Raw genomic sequence first — 20,045 nt, 5'->3', positions numbered from 1 at the left:
AATCTGTCAGAGTTAGAACCAATAACAGATGAAGTAGAAGAAATTAGACACGGTACTTCAAAAGCAAATGACTTGAATATCAAGGATTGAAAGGAAATGATGAATGCTTCAAAAATTTTTATAGAAATGATCATTTCTATGGTCATGCTAAAAAAGTTAAATGTAATATGAAAGAGATTGTATTTTTCTATCCCAACATTTTTTAAAATACACCAAAAAAATCAACACTCGATTTATTATTTACTCCTTTTAATAATTAGCACATTATACTTCTAACTTGTTTTATCAAATTTTGTGTACATTTTTATATAATTTTAAACTTTACCTTTTAAAAGCATCTCAATCAAATTTTAAAAACTTCCATTAATTACTATAAAAATATGGTTATTTGTTTAAAATGGATTTTATTTTAAATGACCTTTTCCCAGTATTCCGTTGGTCATCAAATAATGAAGACTTCCATTACGTCCATATTTCTTTCTAATCTCAGGGTGTAAACAGAGTGAAACTTCCATTTTATCTTATTGCAGCAGAAGTATCCTTTTTAAGGTAATCATCTTTGTCATGTAAAGAAAATGATCCTGGGACGCCTGGGTGTCTCAGTCGGTTAAGCATCCGACTTCGGCCCAGGTCATGATCTCATGGCTCCTGAGTTTAAGCCCCAGGTCAGGATCTGTGCTGACAGCTCAGAGCCTGGAGCCTGCTTCGGTTTCTATGTCTCCCTATCTTCCTGCCCCTCCCCCATTCATGCTCTGTCTCTCTCTCAAAAATAAGTAAACATTAAAAAATTTTATTAAAAAAAAAGAAAGATCCTGAGTCAATTAAGAAGACATGAACAAATATAACCAATACATATTTTTGTACAAGTAACTTTCACAGATGAAAATAAATATAAGATACTGCCTATGATTTTAACTTATAATCCACTATAGAGATAATATTTTAATAACTGATGGTTGATTTAGATGACAGGTAACGCAAGGTTAGAATATGTGTTTTATATGTTTTATATGTTTATATGTTTTTATGTTTTATAGTTGCTAAGTGAATTCTCAGACCTTGCCATAGGAGCAGTGGATAGATACCTTTAACTCAGGTGCTTTGGAAAAGCTTGGTGGGGAAATTTACAGTTACAAATCCTCTGCTGAATGGAATGCTACATTAACTAAGTGAATAAATTTACTCTTTGTTACTTTGAGAGCTGAAATTGTTGCCTATGAGAAAGATTTCACTTGGTTAGTTTCACACATTTGAGAAAGTATAAAGAAGTAGAAAGAATTACTTAAATGACATTTCTTAAAGGGATATGTCAAGTGATCATTTTCTTTTAATACTTTTCACTCGAACTTTTATGGAACCTGAGTTATTGACTTAACATTTAAAATTCTGCCTATTATCATGAAATTGCTCGTTATGCCTATTCTACAATATTTTAGAAATTATAAACACTGGTGAAATCAAGTTTGCTTCATGCTCACACTTAATTTCAGAGCCAAGCTCATGGAGGACATTAAACTTGTTCTAAGTTTTAGTCCCTAAATCCTCACTGTAAGGAGCCCAAAAGATGGCACATTGATTGAAGAAAACTCATCGATGGAATCATGACATATAACCTATACCTATCTTCATTCGGAAACCATGTTAGATTAGTAACTCTAAAAGGATCCCTTATCTTCTTGGCTTGAAATAATTTTAACTATGCATAATCATCTAGATGATTTTTGTGTGTTGTGAATTTAAGCTGTAATCATAAAAATAACATTTATACTCTGGGGTGTGATCACAATTAGAAATAAATTCAGTAAATAATCTGATTTTTTTAACTCAGGAGATAAAGTAATCCTGGCTCTTAAAGGGAAGCCAAAATAGTAATTATCAGTATAAAAAGATATATTAAAGCCATTGTTACTTGCAAATCACTACTCTCAGATAATGGTGACATAATCATTAATTTGGGAAAATTGTGGAGTCCTTTGAAATCTCAAAATTTATTTTTTCTTCTAAAGTTGCAGTTAAGTGTCTCTGAAGATATATGAGGTCAGTGAACCTTTCAGACACCAAAAGTAAAACTTGTCAAGGAGCTTCAGCTCTTGTTTTAATTACTTCAAGTTTTGCCCCTAAAGTGACCTTTGGAATCTGCAGGGTAGTTTTATATATATGTATATGAAGAACTAGTGCTAAAACTTTTACTTGTTAGTATTGAGAAAAATCCATGTATCTATTTGGCTCCTTATGATGGCCAAAACAGCCATGGTGCAGGGATACCTGTGTGTGGGCCACACACAGACCCACTGGATCCTGGTGCTTTCAAAAGACTGGGCTGGGCTAACTTCACCAACCACAAGAACATTTGTAATAAAATACATTGTTCAGAACAAAGTTCTGAACTCATGTGATCTGCTTTGTTTTTTTTTTTTTTTTTCTTTGCATACTTGTTTTTACTCAACTACAAAGGAGAAGATTTGATTGGGTGGAAATGATCTTTTTCTCTAGTGTTGAGGTCTGCCTTGGTCATGACTAGTTCATGTATAGATATTTTGCTTTGGTTCCCATATCAATCTCTGCTCTAATCAGCTTTGGACAAGATTTTAGAAGATTTGGTAGAAGTCATAGAAACTTAGGTTGAAAATGGTCTTTTTTTTTTTTTTAAGGGGCCTGTGATACTTGTGAGAAATCACCTTTACATGTTCAATATGATTGTTTGAATATTGATTATAAATTAATTCTACCTTTCTTGAGTACAAGGACATTGTCTTGTGATATTTCTTTCTTTCATAATCTGCAGTGTCCCAAAAAAATACTTTTTAAAAAATTTTGTTGTCGAATATATGGTTTTCTTTACTCTCAGCATAATAGACAAACCATCCTCTAGCATATGAAAGCATTTCTACTTTGCAAGTTATTCTGAAGGGGGCATGATTTGCAAAATACTGTCAAATTAAATATGCATTTCCATATGCTTCTACAAAGACCAAATATATCCAGGAAAACTAGCTATAGACAACTTAAAAAAATCCTTCATGAGTATTTTAATCAACATTGCAGCAAGTCCTTTAGAAAGTCCTAAATTCAGACATCTCTGTTTTTGTGCTTTTAACATCAATACTACCTCAAAGGATTATAAATCAATATTTCAAAATAATAACATAACTCAAGAAAGCATATATAGAAAATTTTCAAAGGGTTTATTTGTTAACAAAGCTTTCATACCAGGAAAATATTGACTTAGTTATTTTAAAGACACCATATTATTCTGAAACTTCAGGAAATAATTGTCATTAATCAAAACTCATCATATCAGGAAGTGCTTTTTTATAACTACACTTGTCACACTGTTAGACTCCTGGACATACTCTAACAAACCACCCCTTGAATAAGACTTGAAGATGTAATTGGGGTGCCTGGGTGGCTCAGTTGGTTAAATGTCAGACTTCAGCTCAGGTCATGAACTCTTCCGTTTATGGGTTCGTGCCCTGCGTCGGTCTCTGTGCTGACAGCTCAGAGCCTGGAGCCTGCATGGGATTCTGTGTCTCCCTCTCTGCTTCTGTCCCTCCCCTACTCACACTCGGTCTCTCTGTCTCTCTCAAAAATAAATAAGCATTAAAATTTTTTTTTAAAAAGAAGATTTGAAGATGTAATGAATATGTAACAGAACCAGGTGGAGTACTCTAAACAATATTTATAGGTGAGTGAGCAAATGAGAGGAGGAAAAGGAGTTGAGTTTCGTGATACCTTCTCACACTGTTTTCCAGAGCAGTGTTAAATTGGTAGACTTAGAATAGAGCAGAGCAATTGGGAAGAGATGATATATATATATGTGTGTGTATATGTGTGTATATATATATATATATGTGTGTATGTATATATATACATATATATATATATATATTTTTTTTTTTAGAAAATAAGATTTGATAGAGATTTTCTTTACTAAGAGTGAGTTGGTAATATCTTACCTGTCCAGGGTCATGGAGATGTCAAGCCTTATCATAGTCCTGCTTGGGGACTATTTGTTGGCATCACGGGATGAATGTACAATGTATAAGCTAATGCAACCTGTTTTGTCAGTTTTCGAGATTTTTTTTGTTTGTCATTGACACTTTTGAATCTTCTGCTGTCACTTAGCCATGATTTTACTTTTCCTGCAGATGTGCTGGTCTCCAACTGCCTAGAATTAGACTCTCCTTGCTTTTTCTCTTTTATTTTTTTTAACTTCTTATTATAGTTTATATCTACTGCTTTCCTTATTCCTATACACTAACTAGTTCCACCTTCTTTATACACTGATATACTGTTATTTCTGGATTCCAATGTCTCCTTAAATGATAGCAATAGTGTTTCTGTTTCCAAGTCTCTCTTCTTACTTTGCAAAGTGGTTTAGCAGAGTTAGTGCGACGCTGTGAGGAATGGCCTAAGAACGGGACTAGGAGTCTTAGGTACCCATGAGACCATGCCCAAATCCTACCAAACATATCTTCCCTGAGGGCAGAGTTTTAGTATGCTCAAACCCTTCCTTGTTTGCATTTGGTCTCTCAAACTGGATTGATTGGCTAGAAGAGACAGTCAGTGGAGGCTGGAAGAAACACTTTGGCTAATGATAGATGAATAGAGCTCGGAACAACTAAAAACGAAGAGCCCAAAAAGTCTATAATTGTTCTTGAAAAGAAGTTTAATATATTCACTGAACACCGTGGAAAAAATTTGACTTCTAGCTGTATAATGTCCTTGTAATACATTTGTAGTCATTGAATAAATATTTAGTGAGCATCATATACATATATATATATATTTTTTTCCAGGCAGTTTTTAAAGTGTTTGGATGTATGTACAAACAAAGCAAAAATCCCTGTCCTCAAAGAGTTTGCATTCCAGCCAGAGAAGACAAACTATACATATAATAAGTAGCAAATTATATAATGCATTTGAAGTTGATTAGTCCTATGGACAATTGAAAAAGTAGGACAGGAAAAGGAGATATAAAAATACTGTATGTGGGATCCTTGGCAATGTGCAGTATTTAAAAGGCATTCAGAAAAGCCCACATTGAGAAAATAAGATGTGGATGAAGAAGTGAAGGAGACAGAGGGTGGGCCAAGCAGTTATCTGGTCAAGAAAGTTCCAGGCAGAGGGAGTATCTAAACGTAAGACAGGAACGTGTCTTGAATATTTGAGGAATAGTTAGGAGGCTAGCCTGGCTGGAATAGAATGAGCAAACAGGAGATGAGTAGATGAAATTTAGAGAGCTAGAAAGGTCCATAACATGTAGACCCTTAGAAAACTATATAAAGACATGGCATCCATTCCCATTTTGCCAGAAATGCAACATGGCATAGCAATTTTCAAAATGATCCCTCTGGTGGCTTTGTTGGGAATAGACTATAGGAAGGTAAGGATGGTCTTCAGAAGACCTGCTGGGGAACTGTTAGAGAAAGCAGGCAAAGAGGTGGTCACAATTGAAAGCAGAGGAGTAGCAGAGGAGGTGATGAGAAATTGTAGGATTAGGGATCTATTATAAAAAATAGGTGGCAGCATTCTGAAAGAGGTCAAGAATAGAAACGTGGATTCCAGTTAAGGAATGTTTGCAATCATACAGAAGTGAGCTGCTCACTATCTAAAATATGGTCACAGATAATAGGATGACAAAAACAGAATAGGGTTAAAAGTTATTAGAAAATTGAATCAATAGGATAGGGAAAAGTTTGGATAGACAGGAAAGATTAATTTGATGTTTGGGCAAAAGAATGCTAAATCATTAATTGAATGTCACGTGGTTATTTCATTTATCAACTGAAAAATATTTCTTGATATCTATTATAGGCAAAGCAGTATGCAGGGTATAGGGGATACAGACATGAATGAGCCCCATTGTCCCAATGTCAGCCGAGAAAGGAAAGAGGGAGGTTGGAGAAACCTTTGTTGAGGAGGTGATATTTGAGCTGACTGGAGAAATTCTCCTAACTGGTACTGAGGCTGGAGGGGAACAGGCAGTGGAGGGGTGTTCCAGGCAGGGTGGTTTTACACGCATCCCAGTCAGGGACCAGAATATTGAGGTCCTTGAATTCCAAGTAAGTAATTTTCATCTTTAGCTTAAAAACAGTGGGGAGCCATCAACTGTTTGATTACAAATTCAGGTCTCTTCACCTCTCCAGGTATTGGTTTGCTCAGGGGAAAAATAAATAGTTAGGCCTGGGGGATTGCTAAGATTTCTTCCAGCTTTTAAACTCTGCTTGTAAGCAATAAAAATGAACCATCAGAATAAGGTGAACCACCTTTATGGGTAGTTGAGAAACTAAAACCAGCTTGATGGAAATCTGTGTGTCATCAACTGTATTGATGGCTTTGGTGACCCTCTTCCCCTCTACTTTTTTGTAGTAGGTGAATGCAATCAAGCAGACTTAGGTTGAGACAAATTTGTAACAAACTTTACTATAACCTTCCCATCTTTTTCCTTTTCTCAAGTATAAAAGAGTACTATATGCATATTTCTGAAAGTTCATCTGCCAGAATTTTATTATGAAAATTAAGAATATATAAAAGCTATTTGAATGAATAAATTTCTCATTACTTTCTGAATAAAACAACCTTTGTGGAACTTTTTGATTCTGTGAAACATAATTATTTCATGAGGAATTTAAGTAATATGCTTTTACTTGAGGTTAGGTTATAGAGGATACTAGGTATATAAGATGGCAGGCATTCAAACTTATCCCCAGTTGCTATTACAGATTTTTAAGAATAAATAATTATGCTGTACCCCAAATGTTCCACATTTTTCTGCAATGTTGTAACAATTTTTCTGATTCAACACATTTTTTGAAGCCATGAAAGAAGTAAGACAATTGTATTTAGTTCTCAGTTGTGATCTTAAGTAAGACAGAGAGAGAGAGAGGTCGGGAGGAGAGGGTGTGGTGTGGGGGGAAGAAAATGGGGGAGAGGATGAGGAAAAGGAAAAGAAACAAAAAACTTATTCTGGTGAGGTTCGTATTTCTAAACACAGATGAAAATTATTAAATGTATGGTAATAAATTGTCAAATTAAAGGACATTATGTAAACAATCTTTTATGCAAATATACTTTCTTAGAGCAGATTGTGATCTGATCTCTTTATTTGTTGAATTTTGCCCCAGCAATGAACTGCATTTTTAACACAGACTAATAAAACTGGGAAAAGTTGTTTTGTTTTGTCTTGTTTTGGTGTGATATGGGATAGGAGAGATAAGAGGTTTGCAGAACAAGTTAAATTAATTCAGTGCATGAAATATTCAGGGATTCATAGTGGAGATTCTGCCATTAAAGGCTTGCTAAGGGGATCAAGGAGAGTTTGGGTTTTTCATTTCATAGCTCTTAGCCTCCAAAATCATATTCAGGGGATCCCTGGTGGCTTTCTCTTACTGAATCTGAATATCATGCCTCAAAGATGTCTTTATAATAAGTGATACTTTCCATTTGATAATACTTACTTGAAATTCCTTTCAGGAAATTTATGATGTTCAAAGAACACAAAGCATATTAAAATCTTTACTTTTTATTATTTATCAGATCTCTTCCAACAACTTCTCTCAAAATTCTATTAATATCTTCATTCTAAGTGAATGAACTCCCTGCTTGAGTTTTAATTTTTGGTGGGAAAAGATTCAAATTTCTGGCCCAAGTGAGATGAAATTGCATCTTAATTGTTATTGTTCATATTCAGTTTGTAAAAATGATTTATGAGCTTGTTGTGATAGTAGCTACTTATAAACTAATTTAATGGTTTTTAACTTTTCTTCATTAGCTTTAGAATATTTGCTTTTTAGAATTCATGCCAAGATTCCATTTAGATTCCATTTCTTTTGTATTTTATTTTGTCTTTCCTATGCTCCAAGTGGTAGAGCCTTAAAATGAATTTACCTTTCCCTTAGGTTTTTTTGTGATGTATTTTGTGTTTGAATGAACATTTTTTTAAATGATCATTCTTTATTTGACTTTAAACAACCCCCATTCCATCTGTAAAGGCTTCAAGGTGTGATGTATGAGCAATATGAACAATATGTTTATCCAAGTTTACTAAATTAGATGCTTCAGTCAGTGCCCTTGAAGAAGAGGAATTGATTACAGAGATTATAAAAGAACAGAGAAAGTAAAAAAAAAAAAGTTTTTCAAGGAAAAAATTGTATATTTCTGCCAGCTCAGAACTCTAAGTGCATTTTTTAAGTAATCTGGGGAATATTACTTTTACAGAATCTTTGATTCATTTTTTTAAAAAATCTGCCTCAGGTGATTGTGCATTATGCTAGAGAAAGAGAGAGGGAGAGAGACACAGAGAGAGAGACAGAGAGAGAGAGAGAGAGAGAGAGAGAGAGAGAGAGAGAGACTGGAGAGGTGAATGAGGGGGTTGGGGCAGAGGATATGGGAAAGAAAGAGAATCACAAGCTGACTCCATGCCCAGTATGGAACCCAGTGCAGGGCTTGACTTGGGGCTCGATCTCAGGAATAAGATCAAGACTTGAGCCTAAATCAAGAGTTGGATGGTTAGCTGACTGTGCCACCCAGGCACCCTGTTTGTGAATATTCTTGATCATAATGGTCTATATCTACATTTAGGCTTCAACAAATAACACTTGTGTTATTGTAGACTATTGAGAGTCTCGGAACCTCAATTTTTTTCATCCGTATAGTGAGCATAATAATAGCATCTAGGATATAAGATTATTTTAAAGATATTGCTTAGAACTGTGGCTCATAGGGGCATCTGGGTGGCTCAGTCGATTGAGTGTCCAACTTCAGCTGGGGTCATGATCTCGCGGTTTGAGTTCAAGCCCCACACTGGGCTCGCTGCTGTCACCCTGTCAGCGCAGAGCCTGCTTCGGGTCTTCTGTCCCCCTCTCTCGGCCCCACCCCTGCTTGCTTTGCCCTCCCCAAAATAAATAAATATGTAAAAAAAAAAAAAAAAAAGAACCGTGGCTCATAATGAAATCTCGATTAACATTTGTTTCTGTTGCTTCCAAAACTATTAAACAATTACATGAACCTAAATCAGGATAAACACATGCATCCCTAAATTAAACTTGTTGGACAGTTTTTACAGACCTTTGCTAAATGGTTGAGGCATCAATCACCTGAGTTCATGTTGTTCAACTGGAAGATTATATGGGGAAAAGACTTTGTCTCTCTTGCATATTATTTTACTAAATAGAATTCTTTTTTTCTTTATTATCTTATTTAAATTAACAATGTTTTATTCAAAACTTTAATCTGGTTAGTAGGGTAGAGTTATAGTAGCATAGGCTCTTATATTAAAAACATATTTATGTTGTTTTTCCTGAAAATATCCAGAATAACCTGAAAAATGTCAAACATTATAGAAGAGATCTTAGTACTTTTTTACTTCACAAAGAGTTACGGGTAAAAATAAATTTTAATAAGATAAAAATGTCATTTTCCTGTTACACAATCCCATTTAAATGATTAAATTTCTTTTTATCAAGTGAAAGTGTAGAGCAATTAATTTTAGACATTTGAATCATTTCCCTAAGAAATAACATTTAGAATGTCATTAAGATTGAAGATAGATACCCTCCCCCCCCACCCAGCAATTAAAAGAACATGGTAATTACTAATACTTTATATCAGAATGAAGATGCAAAGGGAAAAAAAAACATCATATGAACAATCAGTGACAGTGTGAAACAATTCACAACTACTGGACCCAGAACTTAGAAGCACATACAACATGGAACGTCTCCTCCTGCCGTTTTTTTTATGGCTATGTGGCATAAAACTAAGAGAGTTTGTGTTTATGTTTGTTGAGTTGTTTTGATGAATATTTTCATCAAGTAATCACTTTGATAACTGAAATTGATCATGTTATCAATGTGATTACTGTCACATCCAGATATCAGTCATTTTATGTAGATAATATTTATATTCTCTTCCTGCTCTGGTGTACTCTTACTCCATTTACTACTACTTGTTGGGGAATGATGGTGTAAATAGCCTTTATGAAGAGCCCTATCCTTCTTCTGTTTCTCTTGTTCTACCTTCCTTCTTTTAATAACTTCAATATTCATGTTGATGAAACTGAACTTAACCTTCATTTCTCTAGGTTTCAATATACTTGATATCTCACTTCTAATGGGGTATGTCAACGGCTCTATCTTCCATAGGCGCTGTTTGTTTGTTTGTTTGTTTGTTTTTAATGTTTATTTTTGAGAGAGAGAGAGCAGGTGTACGTGTGCGCACAAGCAGAGGAGGGGTGGAGAGAGAGGGGGACAGAGGATCTGAAGTGGGCTCTGTGCTGACAGCAGAGAGATACAGAGCTCAAACTCACACTGACCAAGCCACCCAGGCACCCCACTTAGCAGTTGTTTAATATCAAACATTTAGGCTCCAGTCCATTTGCCTTCTCTCAATTCTTCCCACCTCACTACATCCCCTGGATTCTTGCTTCTTGATGAAGACTCACAGGCCCATCCATAGTTATAAGGGAAGGTGTGACCCAAAGGCATGAATACCAAGAGGCAGGGATGGGGGGGTCACCTACCCACCCCTTTGTTGAATTAATATCTATTTAATTAGTTCCTGGCCCCATCTACCCAAGAGACTTTAAACCTGTGTGCAGGGACCATTTCTGTTCTAGCTCACTGTACTGTTTCTATCCATAGCTTCCAGCAAAGTGTCTCATTAACTACTTCTGAGGAATTGATGAATAAAATATGGAAAAAGTCTGATAAGTCTCAAAAAGAAAGGTAATTTAATTAGGAGCATAAGTGATAGAAATGAACTCACTAATAACAAGTGTCAACTTCAACTTTTATTAAACTATTTTACTTTACCCATGTCTATGTTAGCTAGTACTCTTCCACTCAGCTTCTAGGGATTGTGCATCTCAGCTTCTACTTGCTTATTGGTTTGTTAAGACAGTTGCTCTGAACCCTGATCTTCAACTTCCTTCTGATGATGCCATCTCAACCACAGCTTCTTACTTTGGGTCAGTGTTCCTGCTTATAAGTAGGATATGGGCTTACTCAGTTAGGTTCCTTTGGGTAATCACTCAGTCTCTGTAAGCCTTACTTTTCTTTTTTTTTTTTTTTTTTTTAACATTTATTTATTTTTGAGACAGAGAGAGAGCATGAACAGGGGAGGGTCAGAGGAAGAGGGAGACATAGAATCTGAAACAGGCTCCAGGCTCTGAGCTGTCAGCACAGAGCCCGACACGGGGCTCGAACCCACGGACCATGAGATCATGACCTGAGCCGAAGTCGGACACTTAACCGACTGAGCCACCCAGGCGCCCCAGCCTTACTTTTCTCAAATCTAAAATGGTGGAAACAATACCTCCTGAGAGTGTTATTGTAAAGATTAAGTAAAGTGACATGAAACTGTCTTGTCCATTTCCTAGCAAACGTGTTTTGGTTTTGCTCCTTTTCTCCTTAGCACTTTGCTTCTGAAAGATTTGCTCAGCCATGCCTTTTGAATAAGATTTCCTATTGGCATAAGAAGCAATAATTTGATTAGTTAGACCACTCTTAAATGTACTATGGGATTATATAACTTCCACCCCGGCACAATGTGGGTGTAGTGTCAGAAGATGATGACTGGCAAACAATTAGAATCTCCAATGGGGTCTGGGGGTTGGTTCCCTTTGTACTAAGCCCTTGGATAACAAAATATGATTTCTTCAGTAAACTAATGCAAAAGAGGCATGTTATCAAATGATGAGGTAGACCATTCAGAAACAATCAGAATACCATATTTGTACTTTCTCAGATATAAAGTTAAAGTACTTTTTATAGATTCAGTAAATAAAGCATAAAAAATGATGCCTTGACCTCAGTTATGGAATCAGTTCTCAATTTTTGTTTCTCTAGGAAGAACACATTTTTCCCTTCATGTAGTCACTTGTTTCTTTCACATTTAGGTTATGAACATGTCAGTACTTTCAAGCACACACTATTATTCGTCCTCTGATACCATGTTCGCACACTTGGTCTTTGATGTTTCTGTCAGATATTCCCAGCAACCATCATAACTCATGCTCTTGAATTTTTAATATCACTCCACCAACAGAAATGACAAATACCTAGTCTTTTAGCAAATACACAAGAATGAAAGAAAAGTTCCTAAGTAAGAAAAACATATTGAAATACTCTCCCAATTTTTATTTTGATCCTATTGAAAAGTAATGGAAAAAAAACATGTTGCCATTATTTTCATGACCTCTCTCACAGACACTATATTTTCTTTAGATATTTTAAAATGAAAATGCCAAGAGGTAAATTTGGAATGTTTCTGTAGAAAGCATTATGTGCAATATATTATTTTTCAATATGTAACTACAGAAGAAATAATTCTCTTTAACAAACTGTAGTATTTTTCTTCTCTTTCATAAAATAAAAAATAAAATAATAGTCAATGCCTTTGTTCTAATGGCTGATAAATAGAGCTAATTCATTAGACTAGAACTCCTTTCCTAATCCCTCCTTTTTATGCAAATCTAATCGAAGCTTCAATGACAGTGAGTCCCCTCAGTATTTACCTCTGTTCCATGCTGCGGAAAGGATGGACTTTCAATAAATATACATCAAAATAAACATAAGGAAGGACTTCAAATAAACAACTACTTGGTATAGTGGTTTTGCTTTCCCACTCGCTTTAACTCATTGATACAACCCAGTTATATGTCCCAATTAACTTAAGTTAGGTTCTGATTCTGATATTTAGTGTAAAAACATTTCAGAGCTTTGATAAATATACTTTTAATTTATTATTAATTATAGTTATCAGATATTTGATAATTTTTAAAGTTATATATGTAAATATCATCAGGTGATAAACTGTGGTGGGTAAATAATTTTATTCTTTAAATCTTTATCAACTGAGTTGATGCAGGAAATTCAGTTTTGTTTCTTCTAGTAAACTTAGTGCCCTTTGTGATATTTTTCAATAACTCTGGAGATGAAGTTCTGTCAGTTCAGACTTTTTTTCTTGTTCTCTTCTTAAGATGGCATCTGAGATTGTCGGGGTGGGTGATGTACAGAACACTCAGCTATAGTTAAGGGAGAAGCATCTGGCCCACCGCCATCTCTAGGAATCCACTAAAATGCACCTGACACCCCCTTGGTCAACTTTTCCTCTTACTGCTGCATCCTCCAAGCTCTCTGTGGAACCACCATGGCCCCATGCCCTTTATTCCAACCCTTTATTATTTTTTTTAATGTTTATTTATTTATTTTGAGAGATGGGGGCAGAGACAGAGGGAGTGAGATAATCCCAAACAGGTTCCACACTGTCAGCACGATGCAGGGCTCAATCCCATGAACCATGAGATCATGCTCTGAGCCAAAATCAAGAGTCAGACACTCAACCGACTGAGCCACCCAGGCACCCCTCTCCCGACCCTTTAGATCCACTGGGGATGCTGAACCCCTCAGTCATTTCTATTCTCTTCTCTGGAGGCTCAGGAATTTCAGGGTTCTCTCTTGGGTCTCTCGGGTTAGAATAATCTTTGTTGGATGTGTTATTATTGTTTGATTCTGATAATATTTTTACACGAAGACTATGGCACCAAGCTGCCGTGGAGGGATTCAATACAAACCCTCTGGATTGCCTTCAAGGGCTAAGGGAAGATGGTTTAGGCATTTTTTATTATCAGTTCTTCCCAAACATATCTGGAGTTCCCAGTGACCTCACAACCATATCAACACCCATTTCCTTGAACTTAACGAAGGGTAGGGAGTCCAGCAGGGCTCAGTATTAGGAATCTGAATCCAATCTTTCTCTTCCCTTTCTGAAGTTTCTCCTTTCTTAGCATGATAAAACTTTGTGAGTTAAGTTCATTTTGTCCTCTATTCTCTTTTTCAATTTTCTGTTTATGGTGTTAACTTTACATTAGGCTGTGTGAGACACATGATGATTAGAATTCTAAAATGTGTATCTATTGCAAACCAGAAGCCGTGACTTTTAAAGACTACTGTCTTTGTTATAAATTTCAAAAAGCTCATTATGGAACTCGAAATCAAAAGAGTTTTGATACTATATACATCCTTTAGTGCTTTCCACTTAACAAGTGAACCCTGAAACAATAAAATTTACTGATTCACCATGGAGAAGAAAGTTGTAGGTAACTGAAAATTATGGGACAAATTCTTAATTAATTTCTTCAGAGTTTTACCACTTCAAACATTTTTTTTCCAAACAACAATGTATTGGTAGCTGTTCCTTAATCCATAAATTTTCCATGTTGGGAAAATTGGCAATTAATCTGTGATTGAAAATAACACTGGTAGTGGGAATAGAACCCAAACTGGACCATCAGTTTTTTAATCAGATTTAGTATTTTATTCTGGAAAAATCATCTGACAATACTGAAGTTGAATTAGGGTACACCTAGAATTTAGTAAACTTAATTTAAAAAAAAATCAGAATTCTTTTAAGATTAAATAGCATTAAAAAGACTGGACAAGGGAGGTGGAGGGAAATGGGCCCACATAGTCTATGTGTGTGTTAGAGGTGGAGGACACATCAGGGACATCATGCAAAATGCTCAGTGAGCCAAACAGAATGAATTGGTGTGCGATGATTATTCACAGTGTCAATGTATGCAACTGAAAATCTCACCAGTTTTCAAATGCTAGAGATTTCATGACCAGTGACTGGATAAAGAACAAACAGTAACCTCCTAACATTCAAACTCTCTCATGTTCCCCAGAGGCAAAATGACATGCTAAATGTAAACTTAGATATTTGTTCATTTACTTATGTGTGGAATATTCCTTCCTCTTAGCTTTTTTCCCCACTATGTTTTTTTTTTTATTTTGTTTTGTTTGTGGAGATGAAAACTGGCAATATGTAAGATTACTGAAGTATAATGATAGATTTTTGAGCACAGAAATGAGACCATTTAAAATATTTCCCTGCATATTTTTTGTATTTTGGGATGGACAAGAATATGTCATATAAAATTGGAAACTCAGATTTTACTAGCAGTGAATAGTGTCGTTTAGATGGAATGTCAACTTCAAACAATGAGAAATTCATGTATGGGCTCTTTGAATTAAACTCAGTGGCTTGAGCTGAATTTAGAGTAATGCCAAATAAATGGTCTTGTGAAAACTGAGGAATTGCCTTTCCTATTTTCTACATTAAAATATCCTGTACCTTTTGCTTTTTCCCTTCAGACTATGCCAAATTTATCATTTAGCTATCTGTATGATATCAACTTATTCTGGAATATACTTTTCTCCCAAAGTTTACTCTGTTGAAATTTTTTGGCAAGTTAACTTTCAAAATAAAGCTTGCCCTAAGACCTTTAAAAGCAAAAGTGGGCATCTATGTGGATAAAGTATTAAGTACATTACCATCATGTAAAATTTCACAGTTAATGATTATTTCATTTGAAATGAGATGACGTGGTCTTCACATCTGAGGCAAGACCTCAGATGCAACCATAATTAAAATTCTATTTTTTCATAGATACATCTTTCAATATGTGAGTATGTTATTTAGAAAAATATCTGCTTATATTTACTAGGATTATTAAATTCTTCCTTTTATACAATACAAGTTGAAAATTCTTCCTTTTATAACAATATAGGTTGAAAATTTTCTCAGATATTTCTGTTCCAAATTTTCTGGATTTTATAAATCGTTTCCAGAAAAGTCTCAGGTATTTTGTTGTAGCTGTCTTTTGAATCATTTCTTAATGCTTTTTGAATTTTTTTTAAACGTTTATTCATTTGTTGATAAAGACAGACTGAGCGTGAGCGGGGGGGGGGGGGGGGGGGGGGGAGGGGCAGAGAGAGAAGGAGACAAAATCCGAAGCAAGCTCCAGGCTCTAAACTGACAGCACAGAGCCCCATGCGGGACTCGAACTCACGGATGTGAGATCATGACTTGAGCTGAAGTCGGACACTTAACCGACTGAGCCACCCAGGCACCCCTAATGTTTTTTGAAGTAAATATCCATTATGATAAGGTTCAGAATCTCATGTGACCAGTTGTGTCATAAAATTTATTTTCTCTCAGTTTATCCCACAGATGGAGTTAAAATTGTTATATGAACTCATATTTACATTAGATTTGAGAAACTTCTGCCTTGTATTCTAACCATTAAAAAATAACTTCTGATAATTATATATTTTTTCAGCTTGGTTCTAGTTTAAATGAGCGATTTTAAAAGTTGAAAGAAAAGTAGGTTTTTAAAATGTTGGATAAGTTTCAGATAATACCTCTTCATTACATATTAGCTACATCTCAAATAGTTGAGATAATTGTCATTTGGACAACATAGAGTTGTCTGCCTTGGGAAAGTCACTCAACTCCCCAAAAAATCTTGCCCTCTCTTAGCTCTGGTCTTTGCACGTGCGGCTCTGACCATGTGGAACAGTCTTTCCTTCCTCTTTTGCCAGAATATACTAATTCTGCTCAGCTTCCTCTTCAGAGCCTCCCCTGACTATCCCCATACTGGTTCAGCTGCCTTATGCAATGCTTCACTGATTAACTGCTTATCACACATCACATCCCCCACATTACAAACACTCCTCTACAAACTGTAAGAGGCAAGGCCCTCATTTTATCAGCTTATGTGCCAGTTGGGGGCAAAAACAAAACTAAGCAAGTAATTATTTAGTACGTACAAAATATACTCAACATTCTATTCTTCATCTTTTGTTTGTTTGTTTCATGTCTCTTATAATCTTCCCCTTTGCAGGACACGGAAGTCTTCCTCAACTACTTTTAATTTGACAATTATATGGCATTTTATTGTACAGGTTTCCCATGGTTTTAAAACCAACTTCCTATTGAAGGGATTTTAGGTTCTTTTCAATCTTAAGCTATTACCAAAGAGGATGCGATGACTGTTACATAATTCACTCCATAGTTGTACAGGTTCTGGTGGGTAAATTCCCAGAAGTGAATTTGTTAGGTCTACGCGTATATGTATTTAAAACTTTGTAGCTGTTATTCAATTGTTTTCCAGAGGGGTGCATCAATTTACACTCCCACAATAATACATGAGTTACTCATCACCCATGTTAATACCAAGAGAATGTATAATCTAAGTTTTGAATTTTTGCCAATCTAAGAGGTGAACAGTGGTATCTCAGTGTAGTTTTTATTTACATTTTTCTTTAGTGAGTGGTGGAGAGGTGTTCTTAACATTGAAGAGGCATTTTCCTTTTCTATATGATCAATTCACATCTTTTGGTCATTTTGGGGGGGTCATTTTTATATTATTGATCTCTAGATATTTTTATACTAGGAGGATTAACTAATCTCTTGTGACATGAGTTACAAATAAATATTTTTAAATAGATTGTTGTTTGATAGAACTTTCTCTTTGATTCATTAGTCTGTGGAGATGATGTTATGACTTTTTCTTTAGCATTATAAATATAACAAATTTATATTAATTGACTTGTTAACACAGTACATTTTTTTTTCATTCTGAAGTTTTGTGATATAGTAATATTTTATAGAAATATTCTATATTTCTAGAAATACAGAATATTCTATATTTCAATGAAGTAGAAATACTTCATTGCTCTTTTTTTGAGTATGATATATTTTTCTATATAGCATTAGAATCATCTTGGCGTATACCCAATTAAAAAAAAAAATCTTCAGGGGCGCCTGGGTGGCGCAGTCGGTTAAGCGTCTGACTTCAGCCAGGTCACGATCTCGCGGTCCATGAGTTCGAGCCCCGAGTCAGGCTCTGGGCTGATGGCTCGGAGCCTGGAGCCTGTTTCCGATTCTGTGTCTCCCTCTCTCTCTGCCCCTCCCCTGTTCATGCTCTGTTTCTCTCTGTCCCAAAAATAAATAAAAAACGTTGAAAAAAAAATTAAAAAAAAAAAAATCTTCAGGGTGCCTGAGTCACCCCTGACTCTTGATTTTGGCTTAGGTCATGACCCCAAGGTCATGGCATTGAGCCCTGCATGGAGCTCTGTATTGAGCTTGGAGCCTGTTTAAGATTCTCTCTCTCTCTGCCCTGCTCGCACTCTCTTTCTCTAAAACAAAAAAATAAAAATGAAAATAAATCCTTCATATTTTTTGCTGGGATCATACTAAATTTGAACATTAATTTGAGGAGAATTAATTTTTTCTTCATGTTGAATATTATTCAAATATTTTTATTGTTGTTCAGGTTCAGGAGAGTTTTAAATTTTTCTTTATGTAGGTCTAGAACATTTCTTGGTAATAGATTTATTTGTTGTAATTTCATTTTTTAGATATTAATTTTTCATATTAACTTTTTGCCAAACTTCCATATTAAATAAGGTTTTTTGTCCATACCAGATACAAAATCGTAGAGTTTGAAAGTGTGATAATTTACTTTCTCTTTTCCAATTTTTATAACTGAAAAATCTTAGTGTTAGTTGAAAGCATGTTTAGTGTTCTCCATTAAATGCAAGTTTGACTTTTAGTATTACAAAGATATTCTAATACGTATTGTAATCATTGTAATACGTATCTTCTTGTTACTATTTTCTTTCTTTAGATTTGCTTTCAATTAACTATAGTTGCAGAAGGTTGCAAATATCTCTACAGGGTCTATAGAGATGGTCCAATGATTGTCTTTTTAGCTTTATTACTATAATAAATTGCATATTATTAAATTTGCTAATATGCAGCCATTTTTGCATTCCTTAAATAAACTCTACTGTTCATAACACACTATTATTTTAATGTGCTATTTGAATCTCTATGATTTTAGTATTAAATATTCTTAAGTCAGATTGGCTTCCGCTTTTATGTGTGCAGTTCTAATCTGGTTTGATATTAATGTTATATTTGTTCCCCCCCAAAAGTGGAAATCTCTTTCATACTCCCTTCCTTCCTTCCTTCCTTCCTTCCTTCCTTCCTTCCTTCCTTCCTTCCTTCCTTCCTTCCTTCCCTTCTTCTTCTTCTTCTTCTTCTTCTTCTTCTTCTTCTTCTTCTTCTTCTTCTTTTCTTTCTTTCTTTCTTTCTTTCTTTCTTTCTTTCTTTCTTTCTTTCTTTCTTTCTTTCTTTCTTCTTTCTTTCCTGGTATTAATTTTGGTTTTTATGCTTTTGAATAGTTTAAATAATCTTAGAATTATCTACTCTGAGTAGTGTGGCAGAATTTCCTCATGAGATCACTTTCTCTTAGGAATTTTAGGTGTTTGAGAGGTTTCTTTATTTCTTCTATTAAAATCTGTAGATTTAGATATTTTTTCTTTTCTGGAATTACTTTGGATAAATAAATTGTCTTGGAAAATTATCCATTTTAATATAGGTTTTAAAACTAATTTCAGCAATCTGTCTCTTATGATGCACTTACTTTTCCCACTTTGTGATTATTCCTTCCCATAATGTTTTTATAGCTACACTTGTCTTGTGTTTACTCAGTTCATTGATGTCTCACACCCTCACCACAATTGATTTTTTATTTATGTATCATTGTAACTCATGTTTTCTAACCATTAATTCCATATTTTATCTTTATTAATTTTACATTACAGCTTTATTTCAGTTTATTTTCTTGTTCTCTATGATTTTTTTAGTATTATTATTGACTTATGTGCTTCATTTAAAAAATGTTTCTATTGATCTGAATTTGAAGCTATGAATTTTTCTCTATGCATTATTCTATCAATATCCAAAAGATATTGATCTATAGTGTTTTCATTATTTTTTAAAGAAATTCTACCATTTCAATTTGATCATAAAAATAACTTGAGATAAATTTTATTTTAATTTCCCAAGTAATTGAGTCTTCTGGTTTTTTTGAATTTCTTATTAATTGCTATTTTTATTGGATTGTAACCAGAAGATATAGTCAGCAATATAACCCCTTTGGAAATATTACATTTTTTGTAGTTAATTTTAGTCAATATTTTATAAGCACTTCTTAGAAAGCTATAATCTTTATTTCAGAGCAAAGCATTAAACATTTATTGATAAGATTTACCTCTTCATTGATATTTTGTTTACTTGGTCTGTCATAGACTCAAAGAGGTCAATAAAACATTACTGAAACCACAAGATATTTCTATTTCTGTAATGTTGCTGTCCTGTTGTGTGATGTCTAGAAATTCGTAACTGTT

At 34.6% G+C, this 20,045-nt stretch overlaps 1 protein-coding gene across 3 annotated transcripts in view; it reads left to right on the top strand.

Annotated features, from left to right (window-relative positions):
- The window catches only part of KYNU (kynureninase), a 115,548-nt gene that overhangs the window by 70,904 nt on the left and 24,599 nt on the right, over window positions 1–20,045 (top strand). For 2 of the 3 annotated variants that reach the window (XM_058715406.1, XM_058715408.1), the window contains exon 11: window positions 10,644–10,727. The exons of the other annotated variant lie outside the window; for it this stretch is intronic. In XM_058715406.1, coding sequence (XP_058571389.1) covers window positions 10,644–10,727 — 84 coding nt within the window. The remainder of the gene's footprint in view (window positions 1–10,643; window positions 10,728–20,045) is intronic. 3 annotated transcript variants of the gene reach the window in all.

This window comes from Neofelis nebulosa, chromosome 2 (assembly GCF_028018385.1).
Source record: "Neofelis nebulosa isolate mNeoNeb1 chromosome 2, mNeoNeb1.pri, whole genome shotgun sequence".
In the NCBI taxonomy this organism is placed as follows: Eukaryota; Metazoa; Chordata; class Mammalia; order Carnivora; family Felidae; genus Neofelis; species Neofelis nebulosa.
Note: the sequence above shows the minus strand (reverse complement) of the source record. Positions and strands in the feature narration are given on the sequence as shown.